The sequence below is a fragment of the Conger conger genome, chromosome 10, assembly GCF_963514075.1.
Source record: "Conger conger chromosome 10, fConCon1.1, whole genome shotgun sequence".
In the NCBI taxonomy this organism is placed as follows: domain Eukaryota; kingdom Metazoa; phylum Chordata; class Actinopteri; order Anguilliformes; family Congridae; genus Conger; species Conger conger.
In genome coordinates, this window is record NC_083769.1 from 13,329,201 (window position 1) to 13,349,172 (window position 19,972).

Consider the following 19,972-nt stretch of genomic DNA (forward strand, 5'->3'; position numbering starts at 1 on the left):
GCCTACTTTCTGCCTGGACTCTTTCCAGTGACAGTTCCTCTCCCACTTATACATATCCCACACTGCGTGAATCCGTGGGAGACGTGCTAGCAGCAGCTTTCGCAGAGATGGCAGGGAGGCTATCTCCCCCGGTTGTGTTTGGTCATCCAAAACGAGCGTGACTGTTCCGTCGGCCTGGCGACCGTGACGGCGAGCCATGAGTCATCCGACAGAGCGAACATGGGCGTCCCCCGGACCCAGGGACCGGAGAGATTTAACCTCCCTGATCCGAATCAACCATCTACAGGTTATTTAACTATACCTGTGGTCTATACTCAACTATACTCATTCCTGGTCCTGGAGAGCCGCACGGTGTGCTGGCTTTTCCTGTTACTCAGCACTTAATTGATCAATGAAAGCAGTTCATTAAACAGTTAGCTCAACTCACCTGGTTTCTCGCTAAAACAAAACCAGCACCCCCTGCGGCTCTCCAGGACCAGGAGTGAGGACCACTGGCCTTAACACTCAAAATGATTGTCTCAATTAAATAGTAAGCGTTAATCTAAAGGTATACTGAAGTATGGATATACTTTAGGCTATCCAATGACTGTAGCCCACAACAAGCTTTGTTGGCCTACGTATTTGGCCTGTTTCATAGATGCAGCTTAAGCGTAGTCCTTGACTAAATTCAATTTTCAATGGAGATTCTTCATACAAAACTCAATTTTCTATGTCTATCTATGTCTATGTCTGTGAAACCAACCTATAATGTCACAGAACTAAGTGTGATCGGTGATGTTGGTGTTGGTTCATAGCTTTCCATTTCCTGAAAGAAATCTTCCAATAGATTCAAATCCCACTCAGCAAGTGGCAGCAACCATATGAAATAGCGAATAGAAGTCTGGTTGAAGCTGTTCCTTAATTCAGGAATACCTTTCAGTTAAAGCAAACAAGGTAAAGGGGCAGTTCACCCAAAAATAAAATGAAAGTATGTTTCAACTTGTGTTTTCCACCCAGGGTACAATCTATCCATCCGGATAGTTTCGCTGAGATGTTCCAAATTTGTTCTAGACATGATTACTTTTTAGGTGCAGTTAGGTGGAGCGGCAGCAACAGTGCTATCCGCTACACCACCATGCCTCCAGTGTTTATTCATTCATTCATTCATTCATTATCCTAACCCGCTTATCCTGAACAGGGTCGCAGGGGGGCTGGAGCCTATCCCAGCATCCATTGGGCGAAAGGCAGGAATACACCCTAAACAGGTCGCCAGTCCATCGCAGGGCACACACACCATTCACTCACACACTCATACCTACGGGCAATTTAGACTCTCCAATCAGCCTAACCTGCATGTCTTTGGACTGTGGGAGGAAACCGGAGTACCCGGAGCAAACCCACGCCAACACGGGGAGAACGCGCAAACTCTACACAGTGGCCATGTATACTGCACTGCATGTGTATGTGTGAGAGAGCACTTGTGTATGCCTGCTTTTGGAGGTGGGTGCACATTTGTATGTGTCAGTGTGTTTCTGTATTTGCATGTGTGTGTTTGTATGTGTTTGTGAATGTGAATGTGTGTGTGCTTACGCGTGTGTGTGTATACACTGTATGTGTGTGTTTTTATTTTGTTTGTGTGCGTGCGTGTGTCTGCTTGCACTGCTTCCAGATAAGGGACTACTGAACAGGAAGTGAGGTAAGAGGTTAGAATTGTCCAACAGTGAGTCAGCTTGCAGGACTTCCTGTTTGCCGAGGAGGCTGGCACAGCCCTAATCCCTGATGTATTATGCAGAGCCTGACCTTTAGAGTGCTCTCAGCACAGCCGACATGCAGCAGGCACAAGAGCAGCCTTCAGGGCCAGTCTGCTGTTACCACACAGCCAGAAACAAGCACCACTTCTTCCCTTCTCTATGTGACACTGTTTTTAAAACCTGCCCATGGTTACTGAAGAACTGGTGGACAAACGGCAATCCACAGCGCCGGTCATGGTTTTTCGGTGGGTTTAAGCGGGCTGATGAGTGAGGATATTAACCTCCTGAGACCCTGCGTCCTTAAAGGACATTGAAAATAATATTCACTGTATTATGTAAAAAAAAAAAATTATAATGTAAACAGTTTGTTCTGTTCTGTAACACTAACATCATTATCTATTCTGGATAGGAATGTTCCTCTATGTGTCTGTTCGGTAACACTGACACCATTATCTACTCTGACCTTTTCTCGGATATCACTCTGGCAGTCTGAATCTCTGTGGCACTGGCCTTATGGGCTTTATATTGAATATTGAATATACAGTACTGTGCAAAAGTTTTAGACAGGTGTGAAGAAATATTGTAAAATAAGAATGCTTTAAAAAATATGCTTTAAAAAATAGAAATGTTAATAGTAAAACAAATCAATATTTGGTGTGACCATCCTTTGCCTTCAAAACAGCATCAATTCTTCTTGGTATTCTTAGTCTTAGTCTTTGAAGGAACCTGGCAGGTAGGTTGTTCCAAACATCTTGGAGAACTAGTCACTGTTCTTCTGTGGCAGCCTCAAATGCTTCTGTCTCTTCATGTAATCCCAGACAGACACGATGATGTTGAGATCAGGGCTCTGTGGGGGCTACACCATCACTGCCAGGACTCCTTGTTCTTCTTTACGCTGAAGATAGTTCTTAATGACATTGGCTGTATGTTTGGGGTTGTTGTCCTGCTGCAGAATACATTTTGGGCCAATCAGATGTCTCCCTGATGGTATTACATGATGGATAAGTATCTGCCTGTATTTCTCAGCATTGAGGATACCATTAATTCTGACCAAATCCCCAACTCCATTTGCAGAAATGCAGCCCCAAACTTGCAAGGAACCTCCACCATGCTTAACTGTTGCCTGCAGACACTCATTCTTTTTCTCCATGGCTTTTTCTTCCATGAATATCACTTCTGACCAAGCTTCTCTGCACAGTAGATGGGTGTACCTGGGTGCCACTGATTTCAACCAATTTTAAGCTGATGGCACTGCTGGACATCTTCCGATTGCGAAGGGAAGTAAGTATGATGTGTCTTTCATCTGCTGCACTAAGTTTCCTTGACCGACCACTACGTCTACGGTCCTCAACATTGCCTGTTTCTTTGTGCTTCTTCAACAGAGCTTGGACAGCATATCTGGAAACCCCTGTCTGCCTTGAAATTTTTGCCTTTTCTGTTTCAATGAATGATTGTGTTTCAACCTACATATTAAATTGATGACCATTAGCTCCTGTTTGGTATAATTGGTTTATCACACACCTGACTATATGCCTACAAAATCCCTGACTTTGTGCAAGTGTACCTAGAAGAATTAATGCTGGTTTGAAGGCAAAGGGTGGTCACACCAAATATTGATTTGATTTAGATTCTTCTTCTGTTCACTCACTTTGCATTTTATTAATTGATAGAAATAAACTATTAATATTTCTATTTTTGAAAGCATTCTTACTTTACAGCATTTTTCACACCTGCCTAAAACCTTTGCACAGTACTGTATAAATATTGAAAATGGTAGTTAAAAGCAGTCATTTTCTTCAGAGAAAAGGTTGCAGCAGGCTATTCCAGGCCGGTCAGACCACAGCCATCGAGAAACAAAAGAATAATCAAATGTTAGTGAATCTTCATCAATCCACACAAACCTTGTTGTTACTCTTGGTGAGAATATTAAGTACCCTTGTGGTTTAGGTAATAATTCTTAGACTGATTCCAATTTGTGTAAATTGAAGATATTCTCCTGGCGCACCTAAAGTCAAGACATCCCTCCTTTGCTTGGCGCGTACATTACATACTGACTAATTAGCATCAAATAAATATCTCACTCGCTAACACATAAACATCTACTCAAGGGTGAGATAATTTAGCATACACACAACTGCATGTAAATGGTTGGCATTTATACAGTGCCTTTACCAACGGTGACTGGCTGCCATGCAAGTCACCAACCTGCTCATCAGGAGCATTTGTGGGTTAGGTGTCTTGCTCAGGGACACTTCAACACACCCAGGACGGGATCGAACCAGCAACCCTCCGACTTACCACCTGAGCCAATGTCACCTCACATGTATTTACCAACAAACCGTACTGAAAAAAAGGAATGAGGCTAATACAGAACCTGGCTCGATTACACAATGACTGATATGCGGCAGCAAAACTTTAAATAAACTGAAAATTTAAATAAAGGCGCAATACAAAACTGTTCATATGATGGCTCCGTTCCTCTCAAACGCAAGATTATTCCTGTTCCAAGATCGCTGTTGGATGTATTTCTTTTAATTCCGCTTAAAGTATAAAGCATATATAATGCACAAAGATGGTCACCCTCTTCAAATGAACTCTGCCAGGCCAGGAGTAATAGAACACTTCAGGAATACGATATCTAAAAAAACTCCTAACAGTGGCCAGCAATAAAGCTGGTCATGTGTCCCGAGTATTCACTAATGCCAAAACATTGACATGGTTTACAGGAAGTAATGAGCTAAAATTCAGCTTGAGGAGCAGTAACTCGAGGAGCATCTGCCTTGCATGTTGTCTCCCAGAATCATGGTGGGATCAGTGGACATGTGTGTGTAGTCTCCCTGAATCATGGTGGGATCAGTGGACACGTGGATCAGTGGACACGTGGATCAGTGGACACGTGGATCAGTGGACACGTTGATCAGTGGACACGTGGATCAGTGGACACGTGGATCAGTGGACACGTGGATCAGTGGACACGTTGATCAGTGGACACGTGGATCAGTGGACACGTTGATCGGTGGACACGTGGATCGGTGGACACGTGGATCAGTGGACACGTGGATCAGTGGACACGTTGATCAGTGGACACGTGGATCAGTGGACACGTGGATCAGTGGACACGTTGATCAGTGGACACGTGGATCAGTGGACACGTGGATCAGTGGACACGTGGATCAGTGGACACGTGGATCAGTGGACACGTTGATCGGTGGACACGTGGATCAGTGGACACGTGGATCAGTGGACACGTGGATCAGTGGACACGTGGATCGGTGGACACGTTGATCGGTGGACACGTGGATCAGTGGACACGTTGATCAGTGGACACGTGGATCAGTGGACACGTTGATCAGTGGACACGTGGATCAGTGGACACGTGGATCAGTGGACACGTTGATCAGTGGACACGTGGATCAGTGGACACGTTGATCAGTGGACACGTGGATCAGTGGACACGTTGATCAGTGGACACGTGGATCAGTGGACACGTTGATCAGTGGACACGTGGATCAGTGGACACGTTGATCAGTGGACACGTGGATCAGTGGACACGTTGATCAGTGGACACGTGGATCGGTGGACACGTTGATCGGTGGACACGTTGATCAGTGGACACGTGGATCAGTGGACACGTGGATCAGTGGACACGTGGATCAGTGGACACGTGGATCAGTGGACACGTGGATCAGTGGACACGTGGATCAGTGGACACGTTGATCAGTGGACACGTGGATCGGTGGACACGTTGATCAGTGGACACGTTGATCAGTGGACACGTGGATCAGTGGACACGTTGATCAGTGGACACGTGGATCAGTGGACACGTTGATCAGTGGACACGTGCGTGTCGTCTCCCAGAATCAGCTCGGCCCTGGGGCCTGAAGGCCCTGACTGACAGCTGATTAGCATTAATAATGCACACCTCCTGAAGCGCTAATCGTGTTTGTGCAGGTAATTGGGTGGATGGCAGTGAGACGATGCCATTACCTGTCATAGCCTTTTCTGCTAAGAAGCACAACCACATAAAATAATAATAATAATAATAATGAATCTTAATTATTAACCGATTATTTCTCATCAGTTGATTCTCGTTATGTTGTAGCTTATATTGTTTTTGTTGTTATAGCGTTATATTCAACTATTTACATAACATAACATAAGGGAATTTAGTTGCTTTTTTAAAGCCATGTCAAATTAATGTAAGAGTAACAACGAGAAGAAGAAACTTGAAATACCATTAAACCAGCCAACCTGCACTTTTTAGCAGGAGATTCTGATATTTCAATTATACTGATAATGTAAGCTTCTTAACAAGCACAAAACATTGGGTAGCAATCCAGAAGTATGCCCGTGTAACTACTGTATGTAAAAAAACTATAGATAGGAAAAATAAAGATAGAAGGGTAGATTTTGCAGCACTTTCACAGCTGAACATAGGCTTTAGCAAGCTTTATGACAACATGAAGGCCCTGTTTCAACTCAAAACCTAGCCCTCTCGGTTTCCCTCTGTTTTCACTGTGCTCTCTCTGACACAAAACATCGCTCTTGGCCCCTCAGGTCCAAACATTATGTGAAACACCTGATTTCTGTGGAGCACATACACGTATGGAGCCTATGCGAAACATGAATTTCAAATCTGCAAAGGCTATTGCCAGGATTTTATGTCAGCTAGTTTGAATTTCATCGAAAGTAACTGTAAGGGAGCAGCCCTGCTGAAAAAAACAGCTCAAGATATGTTTCAGAACAGCTGGTAGCTGATTGGCCAGCTACCAGCTCAGACAAGCTACCGGCACTAGCTGGTTGACGAGCTGATATCAAACTAGACCAGCTTATGACCAGCTCAATTTTCAAGCTGGTGAAGCTGGCATAGCTGGATTTTACAGCAGGGAAGACAAAGTGTACTCACATCCAATGTAGTTATCAAGTAATCAGTGATGAGGAGGGTTGGTACTCGAACACTGCTGATGTACCATATTGGGGTTTGCTGTGGAAACCACCGAAACAATGTTTCTGATGAGCTAAGCAGGACTAGGCTTGGTTTAATTTGCCAGCAAAGGAGGATGGTGAGGGAGGCACAAAGAACCAAAGGATCACAGCTAAAGCATTGGAGAGGTTAAAAGAACCATAAGACTTCACTTCCATGTCAACTCAAGGCTGCCATCTTTGTCATCACCAATAATTGTGAAACCTGTTTCTTGAGGAAATACATTTCTTATCTGTGGTGAATTATATTGAAGCATTAATAAAGCACAGTACTTTATACATGTTGGGAAAGTTTATGTCAATAACTGTATTTTTTAGTTCATAGTACTTTGGGCATATTTATGAAGGATGCGAATAATTGCAAACCTAACTGTACATGCACACAGACATGCACATAAACATGCATACACACGTGCAGGCACACACACACACACACGCACACACGCAAACACGCACACACACACTCTCAGACATGCACATGAAAACACACACGTGTGCGCGCACACACACACACACACATCCATGTGCGCGCTCACACAAAAATGCACGAGCACATGCACACACAGACATGCACATAAACACACAAACGTGCACGCACACACAGACACAGCCATGTGCACGCTCACGCACACACACACACACACACACACACATACACACACGCTTCCTGCTGTGTTCCCTGGCCTCCTCACTGTGACAGGAAGGTCATCCCCAGCTGTGTTCCGACACAGTTTACAGATTTTTCCTAATGAGCTCCAGTAGAGCCAGCACACCCACCCCGCACTTCCGCCAAACTATCTGAATGCATAGACAGTGTAAGTACAAACATTTCTTTAAGCCTAAAAGTAGAACTGTTGGAGTAAACTTAAACTTGTGCTAAATCTGAAATCATGTGTCAGAAACACTGCCACTCCCCTTTTATCAACTTATAAATATAGCAAAGATAAGATCCAGAGACAATCACCAATGCTTTCCTTTTATCAAATAGACAAGACTCCTTAGCTGTGACATTGGACACCGCAGCTCATATAAAATTCAGCGGCCAGGGCGTTAGATAGCACTGGCTTCCAGTTAGCTTAAAAATGTGACATTTTCATTCCTGGTTTATGAAGCAAATCATGGGATTTGAATATATGCAAGACATGCTCACACATTACCAAGGAGAAACAGACTACTCTTTGCAACCAAAGTGCCAAAAGTTTGGTTTTAAAACTTATTATTTTTTACTGTAGGTCCCCAAACTCTGGGACACTCTTACACTGTATATCAGAGATCCCCATTCAGCGCCAGTTTGTCAAATCATAGGCATCCATACATAATAAATAAATAAATGCAAGCAATTGAAGTCACTACTCTTGTTCGAATCACATAAGTGATGATGAGATTTGACAGCTTGAAGCAGTTGTCTGATATCCAAAAAGGACAAATAAATACATAAATAAACAAATAAATGAATCAGGACTGTGAGGTCAAATCTGAGAGCAGAATGGCTTCATTATCTGCTGATTCAAACAATGGTTTAAATTCCCTCTTCAGAAATGAGCGATGCCCATGAATCCACCCAGCTTTTACCGGCTGATGCTGCCTGTCTATGAACAGTCTCACGTTCTGCCCGTCTATAAACAGTCTCACGTTCTGCCCGTCTATAAACAGTCTCACGTTCTGCCCGTCTATAAACAGTCTCACGTTCTGCCCATCTATGAACAGACACATGTTCTGCCCGTCTATAAACAGTCTCACGTTCTGCCCATCTATGAACAGACACATGTTCTGCCCGTCTATAAACAGTCTCACGTTCTGCCCATCTATGAACAGACACATGTTCTGCCCGTCTATAAACAGTCTCGCGTTCTGCCCATCTATAAACAGTCTTGTGTACTGCCCGTCTATAAACAGTCTCACGTTCTGCCCATCTATAAACAGACACATGTTCTGCCCGTCTATAAACAGTCTCACGTTCTGCCCATCTATGAACAGACACATGTTCTGCCCATCTATAAACAGTCTCACGTTCTGCCCATCTATGAACAGACACATGTTCTGCCCATCTATGAACAGTCTTGTGTCCTGCCCGTCTATAAACAGTCTCACGTTCTGCCCGTCTATAAACAGTCTCACGTTCTGCCCATCTATGAACAGACACACGTTCTGCCCGTCTATAAACAGTCTCACGTTCTGCCCATCTATGAACAGTCTCACGTTCTGCCCATCTATAAACAGTCTCACGTTCTGCCCGTCTATAAACAGTCTCACGTTCTGCCCGTCTATGAACAGTCTCACGTTCTGCCCATCTATGAACAGACACATGTTCTGCCCGTCTATAAACAGTCTCACGTTCTGCCCATCTATGAACAGACACATGTTCTGCCCGTCTATAAACAGTCTTGCGTTCTGTCCATCTATGAACAGACACATGTTCTGCCCGTCTATAAACAGTCTCACGTTCTGCCCGTCTATAAACAGTCTCGCGTTCTGCCCATCTATAAACAGTCTTGTGTTCTGCCCATCTATAAACAGTCTTGTATTCTGCCCGTCTATAAACAGTCTCACGTTCTGCCCATCTATAAACAGTCTTGTGTCCTGCCCGTCTATAAACAGTCTCACGTTCTGCCCGTCTATAAACAGTGTTGTGTCCTGCCCGTCTATAAACAGTCACACGGTCTGCCCGTTTATAAGCAGATACATATTCTGCCCGTCTCTGAACGGTCTCGCGTTCTGCCCGTCTATAAACAATCTCACTTTCTGCCCGTCTTGTGTGAAAATACTCTTGCTTTCTGCCCGTGTAAAAACACCGACGTTGGCACGTGGAGAGACCCACGTGGTGGTGCTGGGTAGTAGTAGGAGCGTGGGTGTTGGGTGGGTGGGGCGTATGGGCCGGCACACTGCTGTGTCTCCTGGCTGAGTGGGAGTAGGTGTGGGTTTGGGCCAGATGAGATTACATTCACAGCAGGAAGAGTCTCTCGCACTGAGCTAAGGCAGATGCTTTTGATTTTATGCTAGATTTGTGCCCCTTTTATACGCACAAACCTACAGCTATAGCAAGCTTGTGCAGGGCGGGGGTGACTATGTTCGCCCAAGAACCTGCCCCTTTCGCCCCATTAAACAGAAAATATATTATTATTGTATTAATTGTATAATTGTATTATTATCGTTGCTGTCATCGGATATCATTACTTCATTTTGATGAAATATATTCTGAAATATAACAGGTTGTTTCTAGGTCATGTGCCTTTTTCCCGCACGTTGAGCACCTGCCCCCCAAAAGGACTCTGTGTGGCTCTGAGATGCAGTATTACTTTTATTGCTTGACCGTTCCGGGAGATATCTGGAATTATTTACCCCTGGGGGTGTTTGTAACCTTGGCTAAACACCTCTTTAGGCCTTCCTATGCAAAGTAATGGGGCTCTCCAGAGCCTCTTTGAATAATGTGGGGTTTAGAACAATAAAAATGTACACATCCGCTATTTTTAACTAATGTACAGCATCCTCGCACAGCACCTCTCTCAAACTAACACATGTATCCCGACAGGAGCGGCGGTGCTGTAAATTAAGAGTGTATTAACGCATTTGCCAATATACTGAATGTGTTCTTAAAACCTTGCTACTATTAAACACGTTGCAGCAGTGGGGCACGGGCGGTGATGGTTTTACACAATTTTAAAGCCACAAACAAAAAGCCAAATGACTAAGTGTGGTTATCACAAGGATCGTTTTTATGTTTAATATTATAAAATCTCTTCACATATAACATGAGGTGAGCATTGAATGTTGGGATGGAAAATCGACTTTAGATTTTTTTATTTCATTTTTCCTCCCGAAATGCCTCGCGAGAACCACCTCTGCCGAAACTCCGTGAATCCGTTTTCACAAAGAACCACGCAAATCAAGATTGCGCGGTAGCCCTGCGTTTACCGGAGGGACGCTAACAACCTCACCTAAAAATAAACCAGGTGGTGGACCTGGCTCATGCCAAAAGGATATCAAGCAAAAATCCAAGTGCAAGCATTTTTATTATTACTGCACAAATTAGTATTGAATGCATGAATGGATTTCTCCTCTGTAGTGGCGAGAGTAATCGCCTGTAATTTCATTGCTATGATAATGGAGAGTTAATGGCGGTTAATTTCACTTTAGGAAAGCTTGAAAGTCATAACGGAGGACATATTTTGTAGGAAGTATGTTACCCCTATGGTGTGTCTGAAAGTCTTACGATCTGTGCTTGCTCAGCTGAATGTATCATCAACACGTGGGTATCTTAGAAAATAATTATTTCTAATGTTTTTGTTTTTGAGCACGCTGTTAAGGTGTCACTACGTCGAGATCTTGTCACTCCCATTTCTTATGCTGAACAAGAAGAAAAAGTAACCAGGTATAGTTCAATTTCAGCTCCTTCAGTTCAGGAAGAGACCTGAAATCCAGTCCATTCGCTGAAAACTCCCCACGGAGCATTATGGGAGTTTAAATTTGAATTTGACCTTTCTGGAACTGGCTGAACTGAAATGTAATTGGTCCCAATCCCTGGGACAGTAGTAGTCATTATAACAAGAAGAAGAACACACCCTGCAGTATAATGCAGACATAAATATCTGATGAAATGTCCAATTAAATGTTATTATGTGCGTGGGGCTGGTTTGAAATGTATGTTTGGTAAAGTAAATGTTATAATGTGTGCGTGGGGCTGGTGTGAAATGGTGTGAAATGTGTGTTTGGTAAATGTTATGAAGTGTGTGTGGGGCTGCTTTTATTGTGAAATGTGTGTTTGGTAAAGTAAATGTTATGATGTGTGTGTGGGGCTGGTGTGAAATGTGTGCTTGGTAAATGGTATGATGTGTGGGGTCGGTTTGAGTATGCTCTGGATAAGAATGTCTGTTGAGCTGATGAATAATGGATGATACTGACCCGAGAGCTACAGAGTCTCATTGAGGTCTGGGTTTGGAAACCTACAGAAATTCACACAAATGTGTGGAGTTAAAGAAACTGGTACTTAGGACCTGGGCTTTAGTCTCAACTCAATTGTACAGTGTGCACAACAGAAAATATAGATTGGACCACAGATCAGTTGTGGTTGCTTACGCATTATTTTACCTTAAAAACTCAATAAACATACAGACATGATTGCTATAATTGCTACAACCTGCGCTGAACTTCAGCTAATTATGACTTAGCAGGTATACTGTACATTTATTCACATACAACTCAACACAACTCAGAATAATCGCCCTAGCAACTCATTCGCTCTATTATCGATTAATCGGACTGTGGCCTGCCAGACTCTCCACCACAGAGATCAGCCTTCCCGCGCGATCACGAACCTTAAGATACCAAACAGGCGAGCGAGACGCTAACGATGTGATTGGTCTCATGAGTGGGCCATTGTTCGTATTTCTTTGAGGCAAAATGAAAAAAAAAATGAAAAAAACAGGGGAGATACAGTAAATGCATTAACACGCAGGGGCCCGCCTTTCGTCTGTTGTGTTTTGGCTCGTCGTCGCATTTCGTGGCACATCCCACGGACAGAAGCAGGGTGTCTAGTTGTCGCCTATGGACGAGCATGGACGAAAAACGAAGTGAAAGAATGTAATCTGGAAGCTGTGTCGCTATTGATACTAATCACTGTCTACGGACAGGGGAGGCGGTTGTAAACGCGTTCCCTTAATTTTGCATTTACGAGAACCTTCTATAAATATGAGTAAGCGATTTTACACTCAACTATCTGCTTAGTATACAGCGCGTGTACACAGACTTACAAGCTAGGCAGATTGCCGCCACTACAGGCTCGAGAGAAAAATGACTTTCTCACAAACACACACATCCTTCCTGTGGATGGAATAACATCTGTAGACATATATAAAACAACGATGCCATGTTTCAAATTATTTTACCAGTCCTCTGCCGTTCGTTCACTCTTCCCGTGTGCAGGTGTATTGTTATAACAGAGACAGACGGAGCCTACACAGGTAGGCTTCAGTTTGTCTACGTGCGTCTTTTGTCTTTAAGCGCTGCCCTCTCAGACATTTACAGTGATCGCCAAATGAAGAACGTGTAGGCTAATATTTACTGTGAATAAACCCATACCAATTACCCCACCGCAACATAAAAACAAGCAGACGCATTTAATCGAGAGAGGTCAGACAGTCAGGCGGGCGGACCTACCTGCTCAGGACCCTGGAAGCAGATCCGGCATTGGGGCGTGCGGATACCGCTATCCATGCTGCTTGCGAGAGACACGGCGTCTAGGCCGGGTTGCAGTTTCGGATCCTTCTCCTCAAAAGCTAGGCTCCGCGGCCGAGGGTCCGTCCCGTAGTACTCCTCCTCGTCGTCCCGGGCGGAACAGTCACCGAAAGGCGGCCAGCCGCAGCCGCCCATGCCGAGGCCCCGCATGCTCGCTCGCCTGTCTGGGTCTACGTCGTTGTCAGGCCGACTGGCATCGGACCGCATCAAAACCAGTACTTTCAGTTCGTTGAAAAACATGCGGATCCGATACTTAAACATTTTTGACTACATCTGCTTATAGGTGGGGAATAGACGGAAATTGGTAGGCTATATAGTATAGCCTAAACAGTAGCTAGGCCTATATAGCTTGAGCTATATTTATAATATTGCGACTGCAGGTTTTGTGTATTATTATTATTATTATTATTATTATTATTATTAGTAGTAGTAGTATTATTAGTATTATTAGTATTCTTAGCTTATTATTAATACAACTACTGCTGCATGTGATCGGGTCAACGGTGAAATATTGTGGGTCATCGCAAGACAAAAGGAGGAGTACAGAAGTTAGACTACTTTGGAAGAAAGAAGTCGGTCAATAAATATTCAAAAAGAGCTCGTAAGGAAAGAGACACGTTCAGTAGTTCAACTGATGGCATTTGTATAAACCAATGTGGGGAACGGGTAGTAGGCTACATGCTTTTTACCCCATGGACCGACAGGCTTCTTTTCAATAATTCCGAAAAAATTGCGCCGTGCTGATTCCCAAATATTCAATGCGCGGATAGTAATGATTATCGTAAAGTCGCTATCCTATTAATATTTCAGAGCCTGTTGCCTGTGGTATATCTGCGAATCTGGGTTTAAGAACGCACTGTCCGCGGTTTGCATCGGCAGTTGAGTGTTCTGCTGTACAAGGCAGAAGACCACGAGACAGGGAGCAAGTCAGAGAGTGAGTAACAGAGAAACAAGGGAACTAGAAAATGGCACTTAAAAAACGGACAATACCACGTTATCAGTCGATCCACACAGGCATGTCTGGATGTCACTTCCAGCACCATAATCCAAAGAGATAGAACATCAATACTGAGAGATGAAATCAAACGTAACAGTAGTCCTTTTGTCTATGTCTCGATAGCATCCCGGCTGTTAGATCATGGTGATTCTTCCCTGTTGTTTCCTGTTTTTTTCTGGTGGATCTACTGAGAATCCGTCCCACACCGTCCCCTCGCCGAACACCGCCGAGACGCGATTCACAATCCAACGTGTTTGCATTTTAAATCGGATCGGACCAGACACCAAAAACGAGGGGCAAAGCGCGTATTCCCTTTGCCTCGAATATCCATCATGTTTCTGTCCCTTGTGCAACGGTCCTGCACAGAACGGAAAGATGATTCAACCAAAAAAGGAAAACGGCGAATTTCTCTTCCAGAGTGGCGCGGTGACGCCGACGTGGTGTAGTACATTCGCACCAAATACAATCGAAACAATTCTGATGGCGATTAAAACATTTTTACCAGGAAGAGAGCAATAAAGTCGACATTTCTGTTCTCTCGTCGAAATTAATGACTTTGAGTCTGGACCTGCGTCGCTCCTTGTGTCACAATAGCATGCTTCCCGAAGCATCGTCTGCATTCCAAAATCTTGCAGTTGGTTTGTTTCCCCCCCTATCTTGTACTGAATATTTCCTTTTCTGATCTCTCTCCGCGAGGGGAAAAATGCCCAGCTTTTCCCTGCGCGTTGACAGCGCCGCTGTCCGAGGTTCTGATCTCTGCCGTGACGCGTAGAACACGTGTTAGTTTGACCCGGGAAATCCGAACGTCAGTCAGGCCTTGTGTGTTTGCGCGCTTATGTGCGACTACGATTGTGTGTGAACGTTTGTATACGTTAAAGATATGGTCGTGGTCTGGCTGGAATGTGACTCTTGTAAACAACTAATATTTCGCCCGAACAGAAACCCTTTCCGGCTACTCAGTGCGTTCTGCTGGTGTGTGATATCATAAATGATCTGGAACGACCTGTGCATGTGCCGTCAACAGCCCTGGCTGTAAGTGTTGTGCATTTATGTTTCATTAATAAATGTATGAATGCCTGGATGAATACCTATTGCCTCAGCTTATTTCACACGCTCGTCTATTCCCCTCAGCTGCCATGGTGACCCCCCCTCATTAGAAGTTCTTACTATACAAGATCTGAAAGCGATGTTGCCTCGTTTGTTATGAAAAGTAACGGACATGCATTAAAATAACGTTGTAACACGTATGACTCGTTGCAGCTATGAAAACCTACCCACTATTGCAGTACATGATTTAGCATAGCCTATTAAATGAACTAACGTGCAAACACACAGAGAAGGAAAAGTAGTCCAGTTACGAACGTATCGCTGTCTCACAGATGCATATGCAGTGTCTTGGTATGATTGATTTCCTATTACATTTTTGCCCATGCACGGAGGTGTAGGCTACTTGCCTCACGTTTTCAGTTTACGCTAATTGGGCTATTGCGTTTTGATTTGTTGAGTTTCTACAAAAACGCTACAAACTCTGTGTGACGACATAAGTCGCAGGTACTTCCCAAACAGGCAGGGCGGCCGGCGAGTTAAGGGGGCTGAGAATCCAGCTAATGCCGCAGTCGCGTTATGGTCGCTGTCCGTGGTCCCGATACTCGCTCCACCGTTAAAACCCTGAGCGTCGGCCCACAAATTGTCGTCTAGCTCCCCTCTTAAAATCACTTCAGTTAGCTGTGTAAAGAGGCAGGCATGTCTCAGCACGCCAGAATTGGGTGGGGTGAACTGGATTGGGGAGGGGGGCTCAGGATTGGGGTGGGGGGTCAGGATCAGAGAGGTGGGTGTGAAGTTGGACAGTTGCTCTTAGAACAGGAAATCTCCATGATTTGGCAAGTGCTCAGGAGCGAGGCCATGCCATATGTCATGTAGGTTACCATGGAGCCCTGCACAATGAGGCCAGATCACTGGTTTGGAAACACACACACACACACACACACACACACACACACACACACACACACACACACACACACACACAAACTCTCACACAGACAGCACACTCCACCCATCCACCCTGCCAACTGCAGACAGATTGCACAGGCAGGATGTTTACAGCACAGCCAAGAAACACACATTCTGCTTCCTCCATGTTCAGTTCTCACAGCCCTCAGTAGCCGCCATGTGACGGGCCTGCCCAGGCCTCCCACTACGGTGGCCCACACAGACCATCACACTTCAAATGCAAAAGCATAAACATTTAGGAAAATGTCTTCCAAATACAGAAACAATACATATAAAAAACAAAAGGAAGAACAACAACGGAAATGTACAGCAACATACGACAAAATGCAAAGCAAAAGTGCAATGGACACATTGCATTTGCGTTACATTTTGGAATGCGTTTTGGAGCAGGAACTATGACTAAAATCCCTTGAAATGTCTCATGGAGTTCACAAGAAACCATTTAGATGTAGTTTTCGGGTCAGGTGAGACAAAACCTTTTTAGTCTAAAAGTGGAGTGTTACATCTGCTGCAGACCATACAATGGCAGGTCACATGATCATTCAGATCATCAGGTGACCAACCATGCTATCACATGTACAGACATATCACCATAAGACCAGGGCCATGCCCAACACTGGATGCTAACTCCTGCGTTCTCGATCTATGTGCCGTCTAAACATACTGCCTACTTTCCTTAGTAAGCAATGCGCTCTTGAATGCAGACTGTCGGGCAGTGGGACAGAAGGACCATGTGCAGACTCAGGGATGGATAGAAAATGGCAGAATATAATAACAGTGAGATGTTCAAAATGGTCAAATCAATGCAATGGTCAAAATCCAGGCAACAGAAGGAAAATCAGGTGCACAGTTAAATAAACAGGCAGAGTCAAATAACGGGTAGGCAGTCCAATGTAGGCAACAGTACAGAGACGTGATCCAGGAGTCCAAATACAGAAAGGCAGGCAGGGGTAGTAAACCAGAAAAACGAACAGAGCAGAAACCACAGAAGTATACCGGGCCCGGGGAAGCACAGGGGGCGGCCTGCAGCGTAGTGGTTAAGGTACATGACTGGGACCCGCAAGGTCGATGGTTCGATCCCCGGTGTAGCCGCAATAAGATCCGCACAGCCGTTGGGCCCTTGAGCAAGGCCCTTAACCCTGCATTGCTCCAGGGGAGGACTGTCTCCTGCTTAGTCTAATCACCTGTACGTCGCTCTGGATAAGAGCGTCTGCCAAATGCCATTAATGTGATGTAATGTAATGTGATGTGATGTAATGTGTAATGGAAGCAGTGGCTAGTACCGGGGACAGGAATATAACAGCAACGAAAGCAGACGCACTAGCAAAGGAAACAGGCAGGCTTACATACATTCACAAATGAACAAAAACAACCAACAGGTGTGGGAGCTGGGGAAATGAAAATGAGGAACATTCATTCATTCATTCATTATCCTGACCTGTTTATCCTGAACAGGGTCGCAGGGGGGCTGGAGCCTATCCCAGCATACATTGGGCGAAAGGCAGGAATACACCCTGGACAGGTCGCCAGTCCATCACAGGGCACACACACCATTCACTCACACACTCATACCCACGGGCAATTTAGACTCTCCAATCAGCCTAACCTGCATGTCTTTGGACTGTGGAAGGAAACCGGAGTACCCAGAGGAAACCCACGCAAACACGGGAAGAACATGCACACAGAGAGGCCCCGGCCAACAGGGATTCGAACCCAGGACCTCCTTGCTGTGAGGTGGCAGTGCTACCCACTGCACCATCCGTGCCGCCAAAATGAGGAACAGGTGAGAGGAATTAATTAATGACAGGAAGGAAGTCCAAATATGGAGTGAAGGGCGGAGACAAGTAAAAAGGAGGGAAAACAAGAACCAGAGTGAGAGCACAGAGAACATTAAACAATAGAAGAAGGGCACGGCTGTGACAGACCGTGAGTGCACTGGATGAGAAAGTTGTTAAGCAGACTTAATTCTATCTCAATGCAGCATACTGTGATATACATATTTCTCAGGTTTTTTGTGTGTATTCGCAAGCATGAAGTGAACCATACTTCTTAGGAGATTCACAGAGAGGAAGAGGTGGAGCCATCTTTTGGTCCAATCGCAGTCTAATATATCAGAGAGGATATCTTACATCACTTCTACTGTACCACTGTAAAATAGTGTGGAGGATATGTCAGATAGTCTGCAATATGTTTAGTAGACAGTATACATTTTCAGGAGTTTCAGGCACACCCATGCACCACGAACACGTACATATATTGACAATTACATTGAGAGAAACTTTTCTTAACAACTTTCTCATCCAGAGCACTCTATTTACATACAGTACACACTGCGCAGCTACCATACACGGAACCGGTAATCAGCAGCAGTCCCAGGTTTTTATATACTGTATCTCGATGGTACCATCACATGACCACACAGTACCATCACATGACCAAATGAACAGTACCATCACATTCTAACCAGCCTAGCCTATCAGTGGGGGTGAAATACTGCTAAACCACTGTTGGCTTTCTCTGCACTGTAGTTACCTGCAGCTGATGGCACTTACAGAACACCTCAGTGACTTTTATCTTACCCTGAAACATGGTGCTGTAAAACAGGAATGAAATGGAACATGGTGTGTAAAACAGGAATGAAATGGAACATGGTGTGTAAAACAGGAATGAAATGGAACATGGTGTGTAAAACAGAGGAATGAAATGGAACATGGTGTGTAAAACAGAGGAATAAAATGAAACATGGTGTGTAAAACAGAGGAATGAAATGAAACATGGTGTGTAAAACAGAGGAATGAAATGCAGCCACCATGAACTGAGAAAGGTCACCTGTGCTACTCTGTAACCAGGTTAAAGACATAATTCACTTTCTGTGACATAATTCACTTTCTTTATTGCCATTTTAATGTGTGTTATTGATCGGATCAAACAGCCTTATGTGCAATGAAAGATGTTTTAGATACTGAGAGAAGTTTCTGAGGACAAATCGGTTTCACAATGTCTGGTATAAGGCATGCAGGGCTTTGTGGTTTAAAACAACAAACAACAAAAAAAAGTCCAATACATTTTGTACAGTCATGTTATACAGTGGGGTGCAAAAATGTGGGCACCCCTGGTTTAAATCTGTGTTACAAGGAATCTGTACATGATCAAAAGCAAGCCTGAACTGTAAATGGTACAGAGTTAAACATGAACTTGATTATTATTTTCATTAAAATGTTTTAATGTTACTGTAAATCATTCAATTCAGATGGCCCGAGACCTGTTGAGAAATGCATAGAAGAACCCACAAATCACTGCAAAAGAGCTGTAAAAAAGAGTAGCAAACACAGGTCTAGCTGTTCACAGGACAATACAATGTACTTTAAATAACAAGGACCTACATGGCAGAGTTGCCAGAAAGAACGACCTCAACACAACATTAAGCATCTGAAGTATGCACAAGAAAACATTTTGGCTACCACTAAAGAAGGTAAGGGTGAAGCCTTTGTAGAAAAGAACAACTGTTAAGCATGGAGGTGGATCCATTATCCTTTGGGGTTGTGTGGCAGCTGGGGGTACAGGAAACTTTATGTGAGTTGAAGGAAGGATGGATTCCACCAGATTTTGACATTCTAGAGGCTAATCTTCAAAGGTCCGTTCAGACATTGAAGTTGAAGGGAGGACTAGTATTTCAGCAGTGTTTCTACACCAGGCCTGGTCATCAGAAACGTCTGTCAATATCTACAATATCTTGTACTGCTCGCTAAACAGCAATGTTTTGGCAACTGTGTTCAGGCCTTTTTAGAGCCACTGTTGTGCCACAGCCTAGCCTCAAGAGTAGTGGCATGTTCCCATATTCCCTCTCCGACATTTGTTATGGTGGTACGTATTCGTACTACCAAAATTGGCTGGCACTTTATCGCGCCAGCGCTAATTGCAGCGCTGCGATGACATAATCCCGCACAGGAAAGAGCTCCTCGCCGTTCGCGTTTGGTCCGGTCCCACGGCACCCTGGGTCCCGGCTCACGGACACGGA

General features: G+C 44.4%; 1 protein-coding gene across 1 annotated transcript in view; it reads right to left on the reverse strand.

The window, feature by feature from the left end:
- LOC133139258 (E3 ubiquitin-protein ligase MARCHF9-like) overlaps positions 1-13,326 on the reverse strand; it is a 21,021-nt gene extending 7,695 nt beyond the window's left edge. The window contains exon 1 of the mRNA XM_061258680.1: positions 12,867-13,326. Coding sequence (XP_061114664.1) covers positions 12,867-13,205 — 339 coding nt within the window. The 5' untranslated portion in view covers positions 13,206-13,326. The remainder of the gene's footprint in view (positions 1-12,866) is intronic.
- Between the last annotated feature and the right edge of the window lie 6,646 nt (positions 13,327-19,972).